General features: G+C 34.8%; 1 protein-coding gene across 1 annotated transcript; it reads right to left on the reverse strand.

Moving 5' to 3' along the window:
- Positions 1–1,434: 1,434 nt before the first annotated feature.
- Positions 1,435–22,928, reverse strand: LOC129005759 (glycosyltransferase 25 family member-like). Its single transcript, XM_054434759.1, has 11 exons — positions 22,722–22,928; positions 21,411–21,639; positions 20,847–21,002; positions 20,272–20,458; positions 19,445–19,564; positions 17,824–18,013; positions 16,395–16,469; positions 16,116–16,173; positions 4,540–4,667; positions 3,312–3,515; positions 1,435–1,992 (listed from the first exon to the last, which is right to left on the reverse strand). Exons 1-11 carry the CDS (start codon positions 22,853–22,855, stop codon positions 1,827–1,829), a joined length of 1,647 nt encoding a protein of 548 aa, XP_054290734.1. The 5' UTR covers positions 22,856–22,928; the 3' UTR covers positions 1,435–1,826.
- Between the last annotated feature and the right edge of the window lie 1,742 nt (positions 22,929–24,670).

Below are 24,670 nucleotides of genomic sequence, written 5' to 3' on the forward strand. Positions count from 1 at the left end.
TATTACAAAATAACTACTGAGATAACTAAAATGAAAATCAGTCTTTTGGCATTTCAACAAAAATAGAAATAACACAGTTGTGTCATGGCAAATTAAGATCCCTTACTAACTTGTTTACTAGCTTGAAAAATTGATATGGTTAGGTAATTTTAATCACTAGCTACACCAATTAAGAAGATGTCTTTAAACACCAATTTAAAAAGAGAGTATTACCACTGATTAGATTGATGAACAACATGTGGCTTGTTTCACTTGGAACTGGTATTTCTAAAGCCTAGTCCACACATGAAGACTGGAACAGTAGGCAGACAGTCGGCCGACTATCTTTAGACATTGCTGGATACAAACGGCAACCCTACGGAGACAGTCTGCCAACAATGTTTCCGGAGACAAATCACCATGTGTGGACTAGGCTTAAGATACATTCTTGGAGTCCTTATAAGCCTTATGATAACATTAACTGTTATGTATATTTTTTATAGTGACATTGATATGGCATAGGTTATATCACAATAATATCATAACAATTTTGATTACTTCAGTAGAGTCCCGATTATCCTTGATGAGTGGCTGAATGATCGTGGATAGTGCAAACCTAACCTAAAATGTCCAGCAAATAACTAACATTACAGGTCTAGGATATTAAACAAATTTAGTGTATATGCCCTTTAAATTTGTTCAAACACAAACAAAACAAATAATACTGGAGAGCCTATTTTCCGGCTTAGTAATTGCAAAAGTGAAAACACACACGAGATGTAACTTATCAACTTATCTGTGGTCAATAAAGCAACTCTAGTCTGCCCAAAGATCATGGGCCGCTTCACACTAAATATGTAGGTCCTCGCTGTATATCGTATATTTTCCTTGTATTTAATATTTTTTACTTAGATTTTTTATCTTCAGCGTGGTTAGTCTGTTTGTGGATAATCGGGAGTCTATTGACCCGTTTGTTAAAATTTCAACATTACATTTCCATCACAAAGTTACAAACCAACATGTAAACACAACTAAAAACTGCCCTCGCATAAATAATTCCTAAAAATAGTGATACAATAATGGTGAACACAATCTTGAGTGTAACTCTTACACCATTGGCTTTAAACACTGACACAGACATCTAATCTTTATGGGGAAAGCTGCAACAAGTGAGTGTACTACTATTTAAGTTTGATATTTCTCATTTAGTTCTTCATAAAAAAGCAGAAATGGGGTACATAAAATGCTATGATTTACAATAGCTTTAACAGAATTGTAAGGGATAAAGTTCATCTAGCTTACTTGTGAAAATTAGAGTCCAGATGGTGATTGATACAAAATTCAAGATGGCGACCTGAATATTACACTGATATTATAAGTTTTTTTCATGTAAATTTACACCAAAATTTTCTCCTGATGTTTTTAATCTGCTTTAATAATACCCTGTATTTTGACAAAATATCAGTGTCAAAGTTTGTGAAATTTCACTCTCACTGTGCATCTATTAATTAGCCCCTGGACTGGGCTGATCTTGTTAATTCTATCCTTTTTCAAGTAAACTCTCAGTTTACAATAGATTGTAAAATATGTCTATGTCTATTGCGCTTTCCTTTTTGCATGATTAAGATGTCGGTCCACAAGAAAGATACCCATAATTTCCAGCTTCACACTGTGACGATAGCTAAACTGAACCTGGATGTCCTTTCTCATTCTGAAACATTTACATGAGACAGAGACAGTGTTTACATGTGAATGTAAAGTCTACACCATTAGAGTGTCTAAGTCAAAACTTATACAATACGAGTACTACAACTTAAATATTTGGTACTTATAGTGGTATTGTAGAACTACAGATCGTCTCTTGGCGGAGCTGGCAGGGTCACGGCGGGGGGAGAGTCCTCGGTGTCGCTGTGATAGCCTTCCTCATACAAGTATCTCACAGGGTAGATGATCAACGGCTCAGCAGAGAACACTTGCAAGTTACGCACAGGGAAGTTGGCTTTCCACTTCTCTCTGCAACACAGAACTTAACTTGACACAAACTTTGTTATGAAAGGACATTTAGAAGTCGATACATCTTGGATTACACTGGTTGTGCAAGATGTTGTTTATTATTAATTATGTTATGAAATGTGTATTTTACTTTTGTTCATATCATGTATTATTGTTATTACTATTATTATTTAGAGGTTAGCTGTAAGAAAGGACCATGAGGTCCTAAGTTCGCCTCAATAAAGAAGGATTTTCATTTCATTTCATCTCGCTTTGGCATCCTGTTAGTGAGCACAATTATATAGATCAGCTGAGTGGTCTTAGCACTTGAGAAGCAACACACTGAAATATCAACACCACCATAATGTACTGGTACTCATCAGGTTCCTATATTTCGTTCATAATATTTAGGCGGGTTTAGGGGAAGAAATCTCTTTCCACTTGACCTTTGCCTTTAAAATAATAGCTCAACAGCTGATTAAGCAACATAGATATTAAATACAAAAAAAGTGTTAGATGAACCTCCCCTCAAACCACCTAAATATTGTGAACGAAGTATAGTAACAACAGCCTCACCAGCCATTGCGTGACGTATTCCTATTGTAAAATGTATATAATTTTTTTTTTCTGTGTGTTAATGTAGAGTCTCAATTATCTGACCTTTGGTTATTTGGTCTTCTGTGTTATCCCGACCTTACGTATTATCTGACGATTGAATACCTTGAAATTGGTTTGCTAATTCTGATTGATATGACTGCACAGTGCACACCAAAACAGGTGCATCAAGATCACCCCTTTTGCTGCCCCAGGATTAGGAAAATATGTGCAAGGCTATTAACGACCTACCCTCAACTGAACTTCCCTGTTGTTTTAGCACACTGCATACCATAAATTGGCCAACTGCACTTCCCTCTTTCCACACACATCTTAGTGATCGTACAAAGTGAATCCTTTCCCTGAGTGTAGGAGTGTTGCTTTGTCTCATTTTATAGTAACAATGTTGGTGTTTTAGTGTTTTTTTGTTGATTATTTTTACGTTATTTGTGATGATTTGCGATCCACTTTACTAGCAGAAATTGGAAAAAGGTTAACAGCTGATTTGTTAAAAGACAAACTTAAAGCCCCGAAAGGGTTTGTCATTGAAGATCTCGTTGCTAGCGCACAGACCACCTATGTATGTATGTTGTTATTTGGAAATTATATTCTTTGTATATTTCTTCCTTGTTGGAATGAAATGATTTAGATTTGGTTTGAGATATTCTAAATTGTTTGCTTATCTGATCTTGATACAGCCATATAATACAGGATGTGTTATCGAAACAAGTTTATCAATGACTTACTCTGTATGCTTGTCGTACAGTATGGGTAAGTACTCGTCCACTGGTAGCAGGTTAGACAACGGGTCGGCTTCCAGCAGTTTCTTGGCCCCAGACCTAGACAGCAGGTAGCCCAGGGTCCAGTACGAGTAGTTGGGCTTCACCAGCATCTTGGAGCCTGGCACAAACAACTCATCCTTCTCTTGCAGCCTCTTACGGCCCAAGTATCTGTAAAAACAAGGAACACAAGATCAGAGGTGGACTTGGCATTCTTGTGAATGGTGATTACGTTTTGTATGAACAGTAGGAATAAACAAACATTGTTTTGTCCTAAGGTGTTAGGCAAGTCCCTGGAATAGTTTTTCACATTACTTTTATATCTAGGGGTTGTGGCATTATCACTTGGATATAATCAATTGGTGATTTGGCAGGATTTTAACACAAGACCTCACGGACCAAAGTCCCGCACTCTAACCACTAGACCAGCTCAAGCCCCAATAAACAGAATTTTTTTGCCTTGATATCAAGATCATGTTATTATTTTGTCTCTCATTCGGAATTTCTCAAGCACTACACAATTGTGACTTAAGACAACAGATGATAGTGGTATGATGCAGGTCAACAAATTGCACTAAAATAAGCAAATATAATCGGCAAAAGTCCTGTAATCTGCAAAACTTAGCGTTAGCACCCAATAAGCCAGCAGGCCAGATTTCTTGAGGATCTCATTAAGATTTGTTGGGATTTTGTACATTGCACAAAACCTGACAACAGGGTTGTTTACCCTTGGCAACCCTGAGAGCAAACTACAGATCCCAGTAGCTTGGATAGTTACATAGTACATTGCTAGCGCTACTTGCAAGCATTAAGACGGGGAAGATCAGAGTTCTAGCCAGTAGCCTAGGTCAGTCAACGCAATAACGGTCCATAATCAAGAATTTAAACCCCAGAAAGTTCCCTTTTACTGGATAACCTGGCCTTTTTTTACTTAGAACCCGTCTAGTCCACATTATGCCAAGTGTGTGCAGTGGGACTGTACTATAGGGATTTACAAAATGTTGACTATAATTTTTTTTTGTAAATCATTTATAGTTGTGAAAAATACAGAAAGAATCATGAGAACTGATAAATGAGGTCCATGAAAAAAACTTGGGATTATTACTAATTTTGTTTAATGATTTACTAATTTTTTTATATAATTATTTATCTATTTCTAGAATAAAATAGAAAATTGCAAAGATTGAATACTTACACCAAATCCCAGCTGAGATCTAGAGTTTTCAGTTCCTCCAACAAAGACTCCACTTTTTGCCGAAAGAACGGTTCAAATCGAACATCATCTTCCAACACCATGACTACTTCATTCGTACTTTCAGCAACCTAGCAAGACATTTTCATTTTAGACTAAAATCAAACAAAAATTTTTTAAATAAATAAAATGAGAGGTAAGAAAAACTGGATTTAACTTGTTGACTAAATTTGAAATCACTTATTCTCCCAAAAAAATGTATTCCAAAAGTTATTAATTATGCAGCAAAAAACTTCTTAATGGACTTCCTTTTAATTGGATTAAATAAGTTTTATATTGAATATACCTCTGTTTTGCAATATTAAACCCAGTTTTGCACACAATATTCTATTTTTGGTTTTTTTTTACTTTTTAATGCTTTACTATATTAGGTAGTTCGTATTTTTACAACAAATTAGCTTAATCTACAAAGTTTTTTTTTTGTTTTTTTTTTTTTGTTTTTTGTTTTTTGTACCCATAAGCCCCCTAGACACGATCATTGCGGCTTGACAGCACTATTAGAACAGCTGAACTGATGCCACACACACTATCGCATCGTTTGGACAAACTTATGCATGTACACAGTCGGCTTGTCAGTTTGGGTTGTTCACATTGAATTGATAAGCCAAACTTGACGGACTTTAGTTAATCAGAAAAAAAGTCTATCAATAAGGTTTTCAAGTTATAGATTCAAAGTGTGTATACAATTTTTAATAAAATCTATAATAACAAGCTGCTACCAGTGCTTTGCAACGGGAAGAAAATGTGACCTAGAGAGTATTAAAGTGGTGCTGATGTGTTTTAAAATACAGCCACTCTATGATTTAGTTTGAAAATATAAACTGATTCAAAAGCGTAAACCTACTTACTTTCAAACCTCTACTTTTGGTGTTAATAGATCCATAAGAATATGACAACATGTCTTAGTGTAGCAATAGCATCAATTGTTTCATATTAATGCTTCACGAATGACATTTTTTACCATAATTCTTCAATTTTAGTCAAGCCTCTTCACATGTAGCTTACTATAGAAATTTAAAAAATGAAACTTTGAGCAATTCTTTACAAAACGTATACAACCTCACTTTAAAACCAAACATAACCCTCTTCAATCTACATAAAGCGTCACAAAAATCTTTTTTGAGTAAATAAACAAACACCAGTTAATTTTACTAACCAGCTGTTTCATTAACTAAATTAAATTTGGAAGCATGCCAGGCGTAGCCCTTTGGAAATTAGCCTGTGGGGCAGAGCCCTTAGGAAATTCGTCCATATCAATACTTTTCGGCAAATCTACACACTCTAAGCTTCATTTTGATGTGCCATATGTCTATATTCTTATTTGGTAAATGGCCTTAACCGTTTACATAAAATTTGATTGTATCACTTTAATAATATAATAGATTCATAAATGACTGAAATACATAATAATTCATCATAAAAAGCTTGTGTTAAGTGATTAACATATGCAAATGTAAAAAAAATATAAAGATCCAACAAAAAAAAACTTAAATCAAATTTAACCTTACTAAATTGACTTGGGTGTCAACATCTCATTACTCCGTAAAAAAATTAAAAGTTCAATATTAACAGACATTGTATAGACAAGTCCGAATAAATATCATTCCAACAACCAGAAGTTATTATTTAAAGAATGTTATGTAGCAGCCACACCACAAACAAAACCTCAGTTTCTATTGTTTGCATGTAATTTAATCTGCCTCCTCGCAACGACTCTCTGGCACATTTTAATATATTCATTGTTACCACAGTTTCTATCTATATTCATGAAGTTATACAACTTCCATACAAATTTTTACTAACTTTTTAATCTATAAGAATAATTGCATTCAAATTGAAAACCAATGTATAGAAAATGTTCGTGTATAGCACTGCTCAAGAATAAATTATCTGAAAATAAATTTTGAATTGATTTGTTCATGTTCGTTTCTGTTGCGCGAATACCACAAATCATCGCCTTAGCTGAGGTTTGTGTGAGTAAATATAAACCAAATTTTATTATTTGAGATTACATTTTATTTGGTTTCATTAAGTTCCATGAATTATCTCCCCAGTTGCAGTACTTTTCCAATAACAAGGTTTTTTAACTATATTTTATAATCATCAAATTCCTATCAGTTAACTTTTGGACGGGTGAAATGGTTTTTCGAACCAACAAAATTAAAAGCTTATTGTCAGTTTCTATAAGAAAGTTAATACACAAAAGAGAGCATTCTCAAAATTTTCAACAATGTTATTCATTGAAAGGAATAAGAAAATTGGCAAAAGACACATCACACTTAAAATTAAGACAGCTTGAGCAAGCTCATCAATTAATACTTAAATCTAAAACACCTTCCGGTCTAAATTTGAGATAGTATGTAAAACTTATTTTCTTTCTTTCTTTCTATCAACATTTTCTTTTTTACTTCTTTATAAGTTATATGTATTTTGGATTTTTGCTGAAATCATCTGATTCAGAGTGGTTAACACTTATATTTGTTATTGTTTGTTTGTTCCTGAAGAAGGCTTATGCCAAAATGTAGAACTTATTTAAAAAGTTGTAACGACCCAAAATCCGTCAAGGGGTAAAACCCCGATTTTTAAAAGTTTCATTTTAAGTATTATAATTTTCTACGTTCGGGGTAAGTCGCACCCGCGTTATCAGCGGCATCGTAGGGGCAAGGGTCCTACGTCATCGTAGAGGGGAGGACGCTAGTTACCTACCCCGCTGCCAAGGGCGATGGCGAAGAAGGACCAGAAGAGCAGACCTCATGGTCAGTTGTCCACTTGCTACCGAACCGTCAGTACGCCAGAGGAGATAGATCCAACAGTCCTAACTTACGAAATTCTGGTCAGTTAAAAGATTTCCCCCGTTCCTGGTAGAATCCTAAGGCATCAGGTTAGTGTGCTACCGAATTTATTTTGTTTAATCTCATTTTTAGAGAAGTTTTATTATTTTTATTTTATTGTGCCGCAGTCGCGTGCACCCCACACGCTTTTTCACGTACGAGCACACTACCTTTTTGTCTTAAACCAGCTTCGGAAATCATTTAAGTTGCCAGAACGGTTTACGTACAAATTATTCCGTTACCCTGAACGTCCTACCTCTGACTATTAATACAGCAACTGTATCTAATAGTTAATGGTCCTACGTAAGTTTGATTTAAGAAACCCCGTATCGACTCTGGTGATCGACCGAGTTTAATTTTCCCGACACGTTTACTTTGGTGATTACCAAGTGTAACGAACAAACCACGTTTAGGTTAAGTTTCCAATAAATTAGGCTTATTCGCATTCATCGTAGGTTAGCCAAAATTCTAAATTTAACTTTACATATTTTTCGAGTGGCTATGATGAGCACTTGTTGAAGGTAAGCTTAACATTGTAAGCATTATTTTTGTAATTAATATTCTGAAGCAATAAACTTGAAACGATAATTAAATAACGAACACGTTAGAGCCCTGGACTATCTCATTGTAGGCTAAGCTATCTGGACAAATTATAAGGTGTGACCTAATTTCAGGTGGGACGACAATTACGTACTTAAAATCTAATTTTGTCTCTCAACCCGAAATTTCGTCATAAAGTGTGTGATAAGTTTATTTTGAAAAAAATATATAAAAAAATGTATAAGAAAGTTAAATGATATTATTTAGTTTTATTTTAATTAAGTTATTGTATTGGTAACATCAAAACTGCTGAAAATATGCATTAGGTGTAAAAATATAACAAATTTCAACATTAAAGTCAACCAGAAAATACATTAAAGTCAATCTCTGATAGAAATACAGATGAATTTTGCAAATATCTACAGAGCACTAATAATAATTTTGTATTTAACCCCGCTTTAAACCCCAATGAAAATTACAAGAGTTTTTTGAGAATTTTTTTATTATCTTTCAATCATATATTTCCTGTTAAATCACTAAAAAAGAATGCTAAAACTAATAAATCTACTATGAATTGGGTAACCCAAGGTATAAGAATTTCCAGTAAGAGGAAACGAGAATTGCACTTGGAAGCCAAGTTTAGTAGAAACCAAGAGTTTTTATCCTATGTAAAGCAATACAAAAAAATATTTAATAAAGTTGTAAAAAATTCAAAGATTCTCTCAAATAATAACCTAATTAGAAAATCTGAAAACAAGTCTAAGGCAGCTTGGCAAATTGTTAACAATGAACTGGGTTTAAACCGTACTCAAAGATACAAAATTATTTTAAAAGATGATACAAACCAAACCACTGTTGATAATCCTGATGATGTAGCTAAGCTTTTTAACAGTTTTTTCTGTAATACAGTTATTAATCTGAATGTAAAAAAGGCTTCTGTCAATGGTGTTCATTCGTCTGTAAAATCATACTGCAGTGATGGTGGGGTTACATTGTGCAATCTTAGCCCCACTAATAAAGATGAAATAAAAAAGATCATCCTTTCTCTAAAGAACAAAATTTCAGTAGGCTGGGACGAAATCCGAATTAAATTGATCAAATCTGCTGCTGACATTATCTCCGAACCCTTATCTCTTATTATAAATCAGTGTTTAAAGAATGGTATTTTTCCGGATCAACTTAAGTACTCCCAAATTTCTCCCGTTTTTAAGAAAGGTTCAAAATCAGATATTAATAACTACCGTCCAGTATCAGTATTAAGTAATTTTTCTAAAATATTTGAAAAAGTAATAAGCTATAGACTAGTTAATTATTTTGAAAGTAATAATTTATTTTACAATAAACAATTTGGTTTCCGAAAAAACTTAAGCACAGTTTCTGCTCTTACTCAGTTTGTTAATGAGATTGCAGAGGCCTTGGACAGGTCTCAGGCCACAGCAGGTGTTTTCTGTGACCTGACTAAGGCTTTTGATTGTGTGGATCACTCACTCCTGTTGCTAAAACTTATTGATTATGGGATTGGGGGAAGTTGCTTTTCTTTAATACAATCTTACCTTTCTGAAAGAAAACAAAGAACTTTAATTTTAGAAGATAACAACAAACATTATTCACCATGGGAAATTATATCCACAGGTGTTCTCCAAGGCTCAGTATTGGGCCCACTTTTTTTTCTTATTTACATTAATGATCTTCCAAAAGGGAGTGTTGCTGAAGGTCTAAGTCCCGGAAGGTCTAATTAGACCTTCGACACACATTTTGCAGTTTGTACTTGTTGCTGAGGGTCTAATCTGGTAGTATGTCGAAGGTCTAAGTCCCGGAAGGTCTAAGTCCCGGAAGGTCTAAGAGTACAGTCAATGCAAAAAACTCATCCACTGATACTGTTTTAGACCTTGCGGGATTAGACCTTGGGCACACAATGTATATTTTGTAAATAAATTATTATAAAATGAGAGTTGCTGAAGGTCTAATTCCCTGAAGGTCTAAGATTCGAGTCCCTGAAGGTCTAAGATTCGAGTCCCTGAAGGTCTAAGATTTGAGTGCCGGAAGGTCTAAGATTCGAGTCCCTGAAGGTCTAATTCCCTGAAGGTCTAAGATGCGGGCGGGCATTGCGTCGCCAGAGATGAAGGCTACACAAGCAGGCAATAACGCAACAACTTTTAGAGTTGTAATATTCTTAGTGATAGTTTTAATAACTCTCACGTCTTTTTTTTTTTGCTAGCTCGTTATTACAAGTACGATGGAGATATAAAAAAAATCCTTATTTATATTATATCATTGATTATTGGATACTTTAATTTTTGTTATTGGCATAGTTGCTGGGCCATAACAGTTGCTATAGCTCAGAATAAATCATTACATCAGTTTAAATTGGTAATTAAAAACCATTGTGCAATCGGCATAAGTAAGTTAAATAAGTTCGGCAGAAATAAGTTAAAGTTGGTGTTAAAAGAACATCGTTAGTTTCCTTGGTGTTCAGGATTCTGTTTTGTTTATTTCAGCTTATCTTAGCCAATAAATAGTTTCATCCATATACTTTATACCACAGATGTTAATGACTAATTTCATATATATGTATGACCATTGATTAATCTAATCTTTATATTTGTGCTATAACTTATTTGTGAAGATTAATAATGTCACATGTTTTTAATAATGTTAAAATGATGGGTAAATAAATAGTGATTGAAATGTTGTACAGAAATTGACTATTCTTATTTTGACTTTGATAATTGACAATTTAATAACACATATAGTCAATGTTTCATCTTACTAATATTATAAATCTAAAAGTTTATGAAATTTTGCGTGCGTGCGTATAAGGCCGGTTCCGAGGCAATCAATGTGATTTTCCACCGTGGGTCCGAGGTCCCCGCTTGTTTCGAGGTCCTGGTGAGGGACCTCGGATCCAAATACAACCGAAAACGTGTTTCGTTGCCAGAGAATAATTTTAATATCAATATTAAGTGATTTTGAGCGTGACCTTGGAACCCTAATGGAAAGTTTAAAACTTCTTCGCGGGATTTCCAATAGGAACGTAGCGATAGTTTTTACTTGTACACAGTGTGGCATCTATTTATCTATAATATTAAAACGAAACAGTGTTTTTTTATTTCACGATTCTGAATCAACCACTCGACGGATTTACATGATTTTTGTGTTGAAAGAAAGATAATTTTGAGAACTAGGGAATGTCGAAGCCATAATTTTAGTTTTGGGTCCCAGTTTTTTATAAATTAAGTTTTAATTTTTAAAAAGTCTAGCAGCCGACGCTAAGATTCTAAACTAGCTTTCGGCATAAAATAATTTGCTTAATATAACAGCTGTAAACATTCAGCTTTTGTGTCACAAATTCAGCATTTGGATAAAAATGTAAAGACATACTTAGCGTTGACTTATTTATACTATGTGTAATGCTAATCATTGTTACGTTCAATTCTTCTTTAAGAGGATGACAGGATTAATTAAATATACATAGTAAAATACTAGGATGTTCAAAATATTTTTTAAAGCAATCTTTGTAATCTTGATTTGTTTTAGAGCAATATAATTTGTTTTAACTAACAGCTGGTTAAATATAAACTATGGAACTATGAGGTTATTTTATTTACTCTTATTTCTTCATTGATTATAGGAAATAAGTCAGATTAGTAGAGATAATTAGACCACAGTTTAAAATAGTTTGGACCAAAATTAATTAAACCACAGTACAAATTGAGGCTCTGTACACGAGCCTAATAAAAAAGGATAAATGCAAATTATTTTACTGCTCCACTTTTCAAGGAAAGAATAGAAAAATAACAATGTTTACATGTTTTATGAAATCGTGTTGAGTTGTGGTTACGTTTGGGGGTGCCTATATCAGCGCCCCCAAACGTGAAAATATCACTTTTATTTAAACTATGAATATATTGTAGTTTAAATTAACTAATATGGGAAATTACGATGTACATTTATTCAATGAGGGTGGGTAATTATCAAGGATAGAAGTTATAACGGTATGGATAATAAACATTGACAATTACATCATTAGCTTTACTAGCGTGTTTACTTTTTATATTCCTGCTACATATGACCAGTTCTTTTTTTCAAATGAATGTTATTTGAACCAAACAGCTGTTTCAAAACAAATTGTTATTGTTTTTACTTTTCTTTGTTTAGACTTATTTATTTAGTAATTAATGCAGTGAAATTGATACAAAGGATAGGTGTGACGATTAGTTTGATGTTAGGACACCAAAGTTAAATTATGTGTACTATGAATTTTATTTGATATTATCGTTTTATATTAGGTCGTTTCTATTCAGACCTACTGGAAATTGTGTATAGTAAGTTAGTTGTATTGTGGCATTGTGGTGATAATAATTATAGAAGAGGCAGGTATGCTATAGAAGGTAGTATCGTTGACTAGGTCTATACACTTCTCAATTGACTATTACCTTTGACTATTGGATACAGAAGTTGTATAAGATAAAGAAGTGTTGTATTAATAGTCAAAGCTATTACTCTCTCTACTGTATGCTACTTATAATCAGTGTGCGTCTGTGCGAATCGGCTGCAAATCTCACTTCAACGTTTTTCACATCGTAAAAATTGCAGAATTGCTGTTTTATTGTAAAATTATCGGATTTAAAATGCATAAAAACATATTTGGTGGCACAACATTTGTTTAAAGATGATTTTTCACATTAAAACTGCAAGAAACTTTGTCTTTTTTAAACTAGCTGATCTGAATTGTACACGGTTTTAACTGACTACTGAATTCCTGTACGTAGGACGGGCTAACACCTCGTACTTATTTAATACGCAAGCAGGATTTTTGTGACAATTACTCCTCCGAAACTACTGAACCGATTGACATGTTTTTGGTGTCATTGGAAAGAGGGTAACCTGAAGTTGTGCAGGAAACTTTCATTTTAGGGAAATAATGAGAGGTTGAGGCCCTGGAGCCCTTTAAAGTTTCGTATTTCTCCATAAGATTAACATGGGAAACAAATATTGTTATGAAACTCCAGCTGTTGTCAGAAATTAAAAGTGAAGAGAAGAACATATGTTAATTGTAAACAGTCAATAAGTTTGCTAATATTAGTTTGCCACAAACATTTACTTACTCGGTTGAAATGAAATAGTTACTATTTGAATTTGGGTTGGCGTAATTATTACAACTAGTGTACATGTTGCTCGGATTCGAGCAATTGCAAAGTATTACAGGAGTTATTTCAAAACGAATAACAGTCATATTTACAATGATTTTAAAAGAGTCAACTCAAAGATTACCGGTGTGTAACTCAGACCATGTTTATCTTCGTTATTGATAAACCTAAAGCATTCCGGCCGGTTTTCTCCTTCCCAAAATGCCTCGCTGTACAGGCAACACAGGTCATTCATTGATAGAGGGCCAATTGGGAACGAAATGTCGTTTTGGGGTAGTGTTAGGGCGCATTTGTAACCTAATAGTTGACATTGTCCAGCGTCAGGTCAAGGTGCTAACTGTGATGAGTTAAGCCTATTACGCGCCACTGTTCTGTAGCTGCGGTCGTTATCACGATTACGCCTCCTGTCTATGTTTCGTTGTCGTCGCGTCGGAGGCATTTAAAAGAAAAAACAACAAAAGCAAAAAATGCGCTACACAAAACAACGATAAATGCACAAATTTAAGTTACAATCATGCTAAAGCGACACAAAACAACGATAAATACACAAATTTAAGATACAACCATACGGTACTAACACGATCCGTCTTGAGGGTTATGTTTACACAAACTCAAATAGTAAATAAACGTACTCAATGCGTTTCATTGAATTGAAAAATAAATAACAACAATTAAATTATACAGCTGATCAAAATGTAAACAATTATGTTCCTCATAAGGATAACATGGGAACTTTCAAAGCCACTGGGGCAGAGCCCAAGGGACGTTTTCAAAAATGTAAGGCCAGTTTGCAAATCTACGCTACACGCTCTTTCCAATGAGACGTCAATGGATAAAATCGGTTAAGAAATGGCGGAGGAGTTCAACCGACAAAGTTTCATGTAGCGTATTAATTATATAGATGGGAAAAAACGAGAGAGCCTGGATAGATTGATATACTAAAAAGAAAACTGAATTAACACTGTGCTTCATTTCTTAGTAATCATTGAAAGAGACGATTTGCAAACTATGGAAACATAGGAAAGTCATAGAACACCACCAAGGGGAAGAAATAGAAATAATGTGTGTTATAAACACTAAAAAACAAAATCAGCTTTCGAAAAATGATAACATATTTACAAGAAATGTTGATTATATCGATCTGTTATCTACATCTTGAGTATTCCATAATCTTTGAGTCGAATCTTTTATAGTCATAAAAAATATGACTGTTTTTCGTTTTAAAATAACGCCTGTAATACTTAGCAATTGCTCGATTTCGAGCAACAGGGACACTAGTTAATTATAAAACATGTTGTTGATATTGTATAAAATGTACAGTAAAATTCAAAAATTATATTCTCTACTTGTTAGTCTACTTATAGAGCTAACTGTACCCGTTGGATTGAATGAACAGTGGAGTGAACTAACAGGCAAATAATTTGTAAAATTACTTTTTGGAGTGAACCATCTTGGAGTGAATGAAACATATCGATAATTACAACTCAAGTTGTTGCGTTATTGCCTGCTTGTATAGCCTTCATCTATGGCGACGCAATGCCCGCCCGCATCTTAGACCTTCCGGGACTCGAATCTTAGACCTTCCGGGACTCGAATCTTAGACCTTCCGGGAATCGAATCTTAGACCTTCCGGGACTCGAATCTTAGACCTTCAGGGAATTAGACCTTCAGGGACTCGAATCTTAGACCTTCAGGGAATTAGACCTTCCGGGACTCGAACCTTAGACCTTCCGGGAATTAGACCTTCAGCAACTCTCATTTTATAAACATTTATTTAAAAAAGTAACATTTTGTGCCCAAGGTCTAATCCCGCAAGGTCTAAAACAGTATCAGTGGATAAGTTTTTTGCATTGACTGTACTCTTAGACCTTCCGAGAATTAGACCTTCGACATACTAACAGATTAGACCCTCAGCAACAAGTACAAACTGCAAAATGTGTGTCGAAGGTCTAATTAGACCTTCCGGGAATTAGACCTTCAGCAACTGATCCTTCCAAAAGCTATTAATAAAGAACTAATTCTTTTTGCCGATGACACTACTGCTTTGATCAAAAATAATAATACAGCTGAAATGTTTTCTTCTCTGCAAAGTGTGGTAAAGGACATGGAGCAATGGTTTTTAGAAAATGGGTTAAAACTTAATGTTGAAAAAACAAATATTATTAAATTTTCTACTAGACACAAAAATATGGAAAACTGTTCCTTTAATTTAGTTGAAGCTCATAAATTCTTAGGGGTTTACGTAGATGACGCAGTTAAATGGGATTCACATTTGAATTATTTACGTAACAAAATTAGGTCGATATCATCTTTATTCATACATTTAAGGGACTGTGTTTCTATTGAGACACTTAAAGTAGTTTATCATGCTTATGTGGAGTCAGTGTTAAGATATGGCATAATTTTATGGGGTCAAGCTACTGGTATTAAAACTTTATTCAGGTTACAAAAACGTATTATTTGTATTATTACCAACTCTCATCCACGCAGTTCTTGTAAGAAACATTTTCAAAGTTTAAGAATTCACACATTAACGGGGTTGTATATTCTAGAATTATTAAATTACATACATTCAGTTAAAAATGAGCTACCAGAAACAATACATTTTAATCACAGGTATGAAACCCGAAATGAAAATATATTTAGACTCCCCAGACACCGTTTGACCCTATATGAAAAATCTCCATTGTACGCTGGGCTGAGATTGTACAATGTGCTTCCGCCATGCTATAAGTCATTAAGCAAAACCAAATTTAAAGATACAATAGATAATTTTCTTATTGACAAGGCTTTTTACTTAATTGAAGATTTTTACAGAACTACAATTTAGAAATTTTTTTTTTAAGTGTTTGGTTTTAAGTTAAAAGTTTTAATGTTAAATATTTTATGTATGGATTTAATTTTGACAATGCACCTATTCTAAATGTTATGACATGTATGGAATGTTTTGTGCAAATAAAGTCTATGTCTATGTCTATGTCCAGATAGATAAACTTACTCTTTGCCAGATAGCATGATGACTAAGAAAGCAACCGATTTCCCCTCGTTTCATAGGCCTGGAAAATAAAATCATAATATATTACAGTAACTAGAATTAGAATTCAGCATATTTTTCCCTACATGACTAACGAGTGAGGCATTTATTTCATTGAAGCACAAAATGTTACTAGAAAAACAAATTAATATACAAATTCAATACATATTTTGTACTATGTTCGAAAATCGTACTAAACCAAGACATGTGAATTATTTTTCTATCAAAACATAACTAACTCACCTCTTATGGTAAGGATCCGTGTAACCTTCCATGAGTGAAACTCCCAACTCCTTCAAATCATCATCAGTCAGTTCTCTAGAAAACAAATTTATATCTTTTTAAAGTGGCCCATCTCAACTACAACAGTCATAGGTATGCCTGCCCTTGTATGAAAAGAGGTTATATTTGTTTAAATATTCAGAGAGGCACTGGTCGCCTATCAAAATTCATCAAAATTCACTATCATTCATTGCTTGTTGTAATACATGGTATAAAATCTCATACAGTAGACTCCCTCTTATCCGGACTCCTCGGGACCAAGGCCAGTCCGGATAACAGTTTTTCCGGTTAAACTGACGTCCCCAAAAACTCGTTAAAAAAACGGACCATTTAAATGAATACTGTATACGTATTTGACTTAAATTTAGGAGAGCATTGTATTTAGACACGTGGGTACTTTCCTGTTATCTGGTACCTGCGAAACAATTCTTTCCTGTTATCTGGTACCTGCGAAAAAAATTCTCGAAAATTAATCAAACTTATTTACAACGCAGGTCGGTGATTGCGATGTTTTCGAAGCACTGTTAGAAGTAATTCGTGACTTCTGGCCACCCGAAACTCAGATGTAATCATTGTTTGTTGTTTTTGTTTGATTAATAAACGCAGGTACCAGATAACAGGAAAGAATTTTTTCGCAGGTACCAGATAACAGGAAAGTACCGACACGTGATCACTGGTCTCAAATCTTTTCCATGAAAACAGTCGTTTCAGTACCACCTACTTCCTGCCGATCTAGTCCGGTTAAACCGATGTGCTGATAAAAATTTTAAGGCTAAAGAGATGTCATTTCCGCCGAGTGTTGTCTGGTTAAACCGATGTCCGGATTAAAGGTGTCCGGATAAGAGGGAGTCTACTGTAGCAGTGTTTTCATTGTTGAGATTCATATATTCTTTAGCATATGTAGGCTGGTAACTGTTTTTATAAGTTTGTTTGTTTTTGTTCAAGGACGCCAGGCTCTAGCCAGGAATCGTTTTTCACATAGCTCAGGCTAAGCCTAGGAGATGCGGTACTATCAGAGGTTCCCAAGGTGGCGGGTGGAAGTATATACGATGAGCAGTGTGATGAATGCAATTATAAAGTTAGTAATAAAACAGGAGTTATTTATTGCGAAGATTTTATCGGGCGCCCTACCCAAACCCAAAAACCAGATTTCTTGGTTAATGCACAAAGAATTTGACACAATTTTTAGAAAAGCCTACGCGGTGTTATCTACAACATTGTTAGCAGCTTGGTAGCGTTTGCCATGTGAATCTTTTTGTTTGACAAGTCAAATTTATGGTTTTTAATGTTATGGTGTTGTAAATAGTCTCCTTCACACTAAACAGAGTTTGTGGGATTCAACTGTGCGTGTTCTTACAAAGGATGAAAAACAATATAAGCCAGTTCTTACTTGCCATCCACAGCGTCTACTACAGTTACTCGGAGACCGAGCTCGGCAAAGCAGTGTTCCATCCTGTGTCTCCGCTCTGGTCGTCGCACCAGGTTTATCATGAACACCTCATCCAATCCTAGTGTGTCGCGTGGCGGCAGGCTGGTGTAGTCTGCTAGTAGCTCACTCACTGGTAGTGGTGGGCTTTCAACTACAAAAACCAACCCATATGATTGTTTTATATTGTCAAATTGTTTGGGTTATTGTATTTTTTAGGTTGTTTGTAAAAGGTGAGACAATGACAACATCACAATCTTTATATAGTAGAAATTTAACATTTTTAAACCAGGATACATATAAATATCAATCAATCAATCAATCAATCAAATATTCTTTATTCACAAAGTTTAGACAATATGTCTTGAATAGCGTCATTAAACTAACATAAACAAAAAATTATAAACTAAATAATTAAAATCATTCACAAAGGATTTATATAGTAAAACTAAAAATGAGTGCTATAACTTTAAAAAATCACAAAATCCTGATTACGGAGGTTACGTTAGAGTAAAACTAGGTAGTAACTGGAATTCAAATGGTCGTTTCGAGATTACAATTTAAAAATTCTTTGATGGAATAAAATGGGTTTCTTATCAACAAGTCTTTTAGTAGGCTTTTGAATCGGTTTGTATTATTTTCTTTTTTAAGTGAAATCGGTAATTTTTGAAGAAATTTTAAGCCTGCATATGAAGGTTTTTTGGTATAGAATTCTAAATTATGTCTAGGAAGGTTAATTTGAAAGCGTGTGTTATATTTACTTGCAGTGGATAATAAATGAAATTGTTTTGCATAAATTATTGTCTCATATATATACAAACTGTAAACTGTTAAATACATACATATAAATAGCACATCATAACAAAGCTTATATTAGATGGAGTAATTTTATAATTTCTTGAAAACAACGTCCTTCAAGTGACGTACTTGCCTATTACTTGACATCCCTTTAGTCCCTTGAACCATTAGATACTCATTCCAGTATATCTAGTGGAATCGCTTGGTTTTCCAGGCCAATTTATTACAGTTCAAGCAAATCTCTAGCTTGAAAACCCTTGAAATTTAAGTAGCCTTATAGAAAAAACCCACAAAGAAAGAAAAGAACCAATGAAAAACTTCCTAACAACGAAGGCTTCCTGGAGGTCCTTTTCGACTTTGAGTTACTGCGACTCACACTTATTCCGCAATAGCTGGTGGGCCAACTGTTTTGCAGCTCCCACCCATTTTTTTAATAGAGTTTAAGCAGTATTTCTAAATCATTTTACCCACTTTCCTATCATTTTCCAATTTGAAAAATGAAAAACAATGATGAAAAATCTTCCGGGGTATACACCAATTGGTGTTCTTTGCAAGCTGTTGTAGTGGACGTATTGGAGAAGGTTAAAGTTAAAGGGTTTTATGTGAATTCCTATTAAAGCGTGCCACCATGAAGTTACGTCTATGTAAACATCTGAGAACTTGAGTTCAGATGTTGAGTTGTTTGTCCTCTATCCATATCTAAAACCATTTTTACCCAACATCTTAAAATCCAGATAAATCAGCTGTGAATACTGCAAGGTTGGACAAATGACAATGTAATTTTTACCCATGATCTCCAGTTTCAGGTTGGTTAGTTGCAGCTTGTCGTAGTTAAGTGTGTCATCCCTCTCGAGTGGAACCATGACATAGCCGTAGATCAGATCATTGCACACATACAGCGGCAAACCTACACATAACATGTGTACATTACAGTCAACATTATTACACAGAGAGAGTATTTAATGTATTATGTTTGTTTAATCACTCTGTATACAAAAATAGATCATATCCGTACAGCTTGGAGCTTTACGAAAATCATTGTTTTCCATTTTATTGAATCATAAGTCTTTGCCTGTCTTACATTACTTTTCCCAAACAAATAAATTTCCGTTTAGCTCAACAGAAGTGCTAGTGTATGTATTCTTTCATCACAGAAAATATCTGACACCTGTCTTTTAAAGAAATTGTAAACTACCTAGGCCTATATAAGAAAACTGGAAAGAGAAATAGTGTTTTGTTGTTTTATCAATTGTGATTATTTGAATCATGATGAAAAGTATTATTCACTACTCTTCTTTAAAAAGTTCCATTCTGGTGCTCACTTGTAAACCACTATCTTGCCCAAAATGTGTCACTTTCGGGATTAGTAGTGAAGTGCTATTCGGAGTAGTCAAAAATGAAATTGTTTATTATTGTTTTTTTCCTGAAACAATTAATGTTTTAATAGTTTGATAATATAAAACCATTTAATGCAATGCTTAAATAAAACACTAATTTGAATCTTGCAATTGTACATACACAGAAAATTACATACATTACGCCAACATTCAAATCACTTGTACATTAACCATGTACCTCGCTATATAACTTTATAAGCTGAACCACAGAGGTTACCTGACAAGTTAGCAGATAGAGCGAATGTGATGATGTCATCGTGTGGTCCGTTGTAGCCGTCGACCAGCTTAGGGTCAAAGTGTAGTTTGTCAGACTGTACGGTTCGCAAGTCTACCAACACTGACGAGTGAACCATCGGAACAGCAAAACATCCTGACCGCTGCCTGTTGAGTATTGGCTCATAGTCCTTCAAAACAAATTGAATAATTGCTTTTCAACCTTTTTTGTCCCACCTTCACATCCTACGACACAAGGCTTTAGCCAGAGCTGTTTTCAAATTGCTTCAGGCTTAGAAGAGTTTAGAGTGTTGCTACATAGGCAATTAATAGACATAAATAACTATTCAAGGCCAGAAACATGGAGTGAAAAAACAATTCTCACAAATAGTTATTGGTGGATAAGTAAAAAGAACTACTCTAGTCTTAAACCATACCTAGTGTTATTTAAATTGGGAATAAATATGTCTCGTTTATGGAAATATTCTAGAAAAAATCCAATCAGACAAAATAAAATTAGCTTAGTCTGCAGGTTTGCTGCTGCGGTATCAGAGTAATGATTAATAAATGACATCTTACTTCAGTTCGAGTGTAGTAATAGTCTTCAGTCATCCCACACCAGAAGTTAGAGTAGAGCCCGTCGGAACGCAACATCGGAGCAGTGACAGCATGGTGCTTCTTCACAAGCTCAGCAAGTGTTTGAGGGTTTGTCACAAACACATCACAGTCTAGAAACTGAAACAAAATGGAAAACCTGAAACAACCCCTACTTGATAGTAAATAAGATATTGGAGCACTGCTTAAATAACACAAATGGACTACACAGCTGCGCTAACTTTACCTACCCCTCAGGGTAGATATAAAAACGTAATTGACCTTTTGGATAGCCCCCACATTATTTTTAACTTCAATTATTTTATTATGTCACATTAAGTTATGAAATAAATGAAATTATCATTTCATTTTGACTCACCACTAGGCCTAAATCATGCGTCATCAGTAGAGCCTAAATAGTAGGCTATAAGAAAAACTTATGGCAATGTAAGTATTATCTATACTGAACTAAAGCTATAAGACCTCCAACTGATTATAAAGACTCTACTGAGCAAAAAGTAGGCTTACAATAGTCTGCACATATCCTACCCAGACATAGTCCGCCCACACATCTCGACTGAACTTGAGAGCTTGTTCACGTAGATTGATGAGGTGAGAGTAGCGTGCGTGTGGCCAGTGCGCAGGACCGTCCTCCCCGGGGTGGTAGGGAGGCGAGGGTACCACCTCCACATCTACAGCATGGTAATGACTGGACCAAACACTCAACCAACGCTGTAGGATCTCCACTGAGTTGTCCTCATTATGATCACTCCGAATCCTAAAGAAAGAGATCAATGTAGTCGGTTATGTTGGGTTAGTTCAGTGGGCGATGAGTAGGCAACTCAAAGCCAGTTAGCTATAAGCATAATAAAAGAATTTATCCAAGCTGATCGGGATATTTTTTTTAATTTTGTCTTTTTTAACTTCTAAATCAGCGTGGAGTCCCCTTAATTAGCCCACTAATGTTTTAAACTGGCCTTACAAATCTTACTAACCTATGCACAATTAAGTTGTCTTTCCAGTGAAGAAATAATTAACTTACCACATGGAACTTTTATCATCTGTCTTTCTTATAGGCCTAGTGTATAATTTTGGATAAGTCATTCTAGAATTTATGGTACACAAAATAAAACACAAAGAAATAGGGTGAAAATTGGCCACTGGCTTGAACACTTGCACACTCCTAACTTGCAAAATCTCAGTAGGCCTAGGCATATATTTAAAATAGGTCCACTGAGCAACAGCATAAACTGTGAGATTGAGTACCGAGTAGGCCTAGGCCTATTCGGTTTTCGGTACTTCTACAGTAGGCTAGGGTTGTAATAAATAGGTAAGTTAACGTTCCTTAAGGTTTGTCAATTCTATAGTAGTCTCAGGTAGGTCTAGGTCTACACCAAATATTGGATTTAAGTAGAGTGGGTGCATTGGCTAGACCTGTGATTGTGTGTTATGGCCGGCCACATACTTAAGTTAGGCCTAGGCCTACTTGTTTTAATGTCAGTTTCCTGTATTCGCTTGAACTGGAAGTTTAATGTACCGACACTAGTCGTCTGAGACTAGGCCTTTTATATATTACTTAGGCTATATATATTGACGCCATCAATCCCCCATGGGGTAAAGGTGAAGAACCGTTAATAAGGTACGTTTAAGTATGTAAACCTAACTTATTAACTAAGTATCTAAATCAATCGGAAGAAATTATGAACATAAAGGCTAAGTTAGTAGGCCTAGGCCTTAGGTAATATTTAAAACTAATTCATAGCCGAAGGAAATTTAAAAAATAATAATTGTCAAAGACTCCTGAATTAGGCTATAATAATGTATGTTTAAAGCTAAAATAACAAAGCTTTAACTTCTCACCACAGCATTATCCGATCTTTTGGATAATCTAACCTCTCCAGACATGTTAAAAAGTATGGGAGTGTATGTGCTTTATTCCTGACGAGAATTGAAATTACAATAGTGCTATTTTTCAGTTCCAACACATCATTCATTTGACCATTGATAGATGGTTTACTTATAAAGAATATAAATAACAAAATGTTCCACAAAACTAAATTTTGAAGCACCGCCATTCACCTGACCTGACTAATCAATCCAATCCAACTAACACAAACACAATAACAAAACAACAACTTATAAAACTCAACTCAGCGACTCAGCTCAGCAAGAGCAGGTGTTAGATTGTTTTGTTTTGTATTGTACACCTGTTAGTTAACCAAAACAATCTATTACACTACACTTCTCTGCTGCTTAGATTTCGTTTACATTATTACAATACAATCACGAATACATGAGGGTTGTGTTTGGTCTTTTGGTCTATCAGTGTCGGCAGTCCTTAGTCAGCTGATTAACTTACTGATAAATGGCGGGGGCAACGTACCCATCATTGATTATGATTATATATAGATGTATAACCAATTGTGCCCATCTTTTCAGAATCCTAGTTGTGTTTTTAAAATACTATTTGATTCGTTATAGGATCTCTATTTTCTATTTGGAATGTCTTTAGTCAATGGTTACTATTTAAGACAGGTGTGCACCCTTATGGTGAATTTTAACCCAAACATGAGTGAAAAAGGTGTGGGCTAGTGAAAATGCTTTGAGTAGCTTTATTACAGCTTGTTATTGTCTTTTAGGCCCGGTTCACAAGAGCGACTTATCTAGCTGACGACTAGGTAAGCCCGACTGCTTGGTTAGCGGACCACAAGATATACCGGCTCACACAAGCGACATGTCCACGGATTAGATGACAATTTTGATATCAAAACCACTCGGATCCATCACTGGTGGACAATGAGAACAAAGGGAAGGATGCGAGCTGCAGCGCGACTACCTGATCGCTCGTTTGAACGCTCCCATAAGGCTACGTGTACTGCTACGCCACTAGAGCGGATGACTGGGTAGCTGCCATGAGTGATTGGGAAGTGGGGCCCGACATGTTTTGGGACACCAAGCTCGAACGCGGCTAGCTAGTCGTCGCCCTACGCTCGTGTGAACGAGAACGGCTCCATTTGATCCAACCAGGACTTTATTAAAATCCCGATAATGGCGATAATCAATGTCAGCTATGCCAGATTTTTCAATGTAGCACTACAACCCCTCTATAAGAATTGACCTACTTTAGTATTGATTTCCACAGTAGTAATTATCCAAATTATGCAATTAATTTTTATTATCAATATGGTATATCATATCTACACCAAAGATAAATAAGGTACTGGAGGAAATTCAATGGCGCAGGCGCACTTAAGTGGTGTCTAGCACTACACCTTTTCCACTTTAATTTCAGAAAGGGTCAATTGTATTTCAGAATAGTCATTTGTATTTCAGAAATGGCAATTTGTATTTCAGATGTAAGATTTTAATTTTAGAAAGTGTCAACTGTATTTCAGAATAGTAATTTTAATTTTAGAAATCATCACTTTTATTTCAGAAATGGTAATTTATATTCCATAAATGATTATTTGCATTTCAGAATATATCAATTGTATTTCAGAAATAATTTGTGTTAACAACTTTGTCATCAGCATTAGGAATTAGCTATGAATTTGTTATGAGAAAAAACCTTTAGTTAGTATAATTTTTATATCATAGGATGAGATTCAACTCGGAAAAATATCTCATTAGGCCCTGGTCAAATCAGGAAAAAAACGTGATAAACTTTTCTAGGCTAACTTAATTAACCTAAACTTAACCCTGGGCTTCTTATAAATTTAATTTGAATCAGATCCGCTACGACTGTGTAAAATTGTCTAATCGATCATTTCTGAAATACAATTGACTTTGTCTGAAATACATTTGACTAA

The sequence above is a fragment of the Macrosteles quadrilineatus genome, unplaced genomic scaffold (assembly GCF_028750875.1).
Source record: "Macrosteles quadrilineatus isolate MER2022 unplaced genomic scaffold, UCM_ALF_1.0 Scaffold_32__1_contigs__length_1466915, whole genome shotgun sequence".
Classification (NCBI taxonomy): Eukaryota; Metazoa; Arthropoda; class Insecta; order Hemiptera; family Cicadellidae; genus Macrosteles; species Macrosteles quadrilineatus.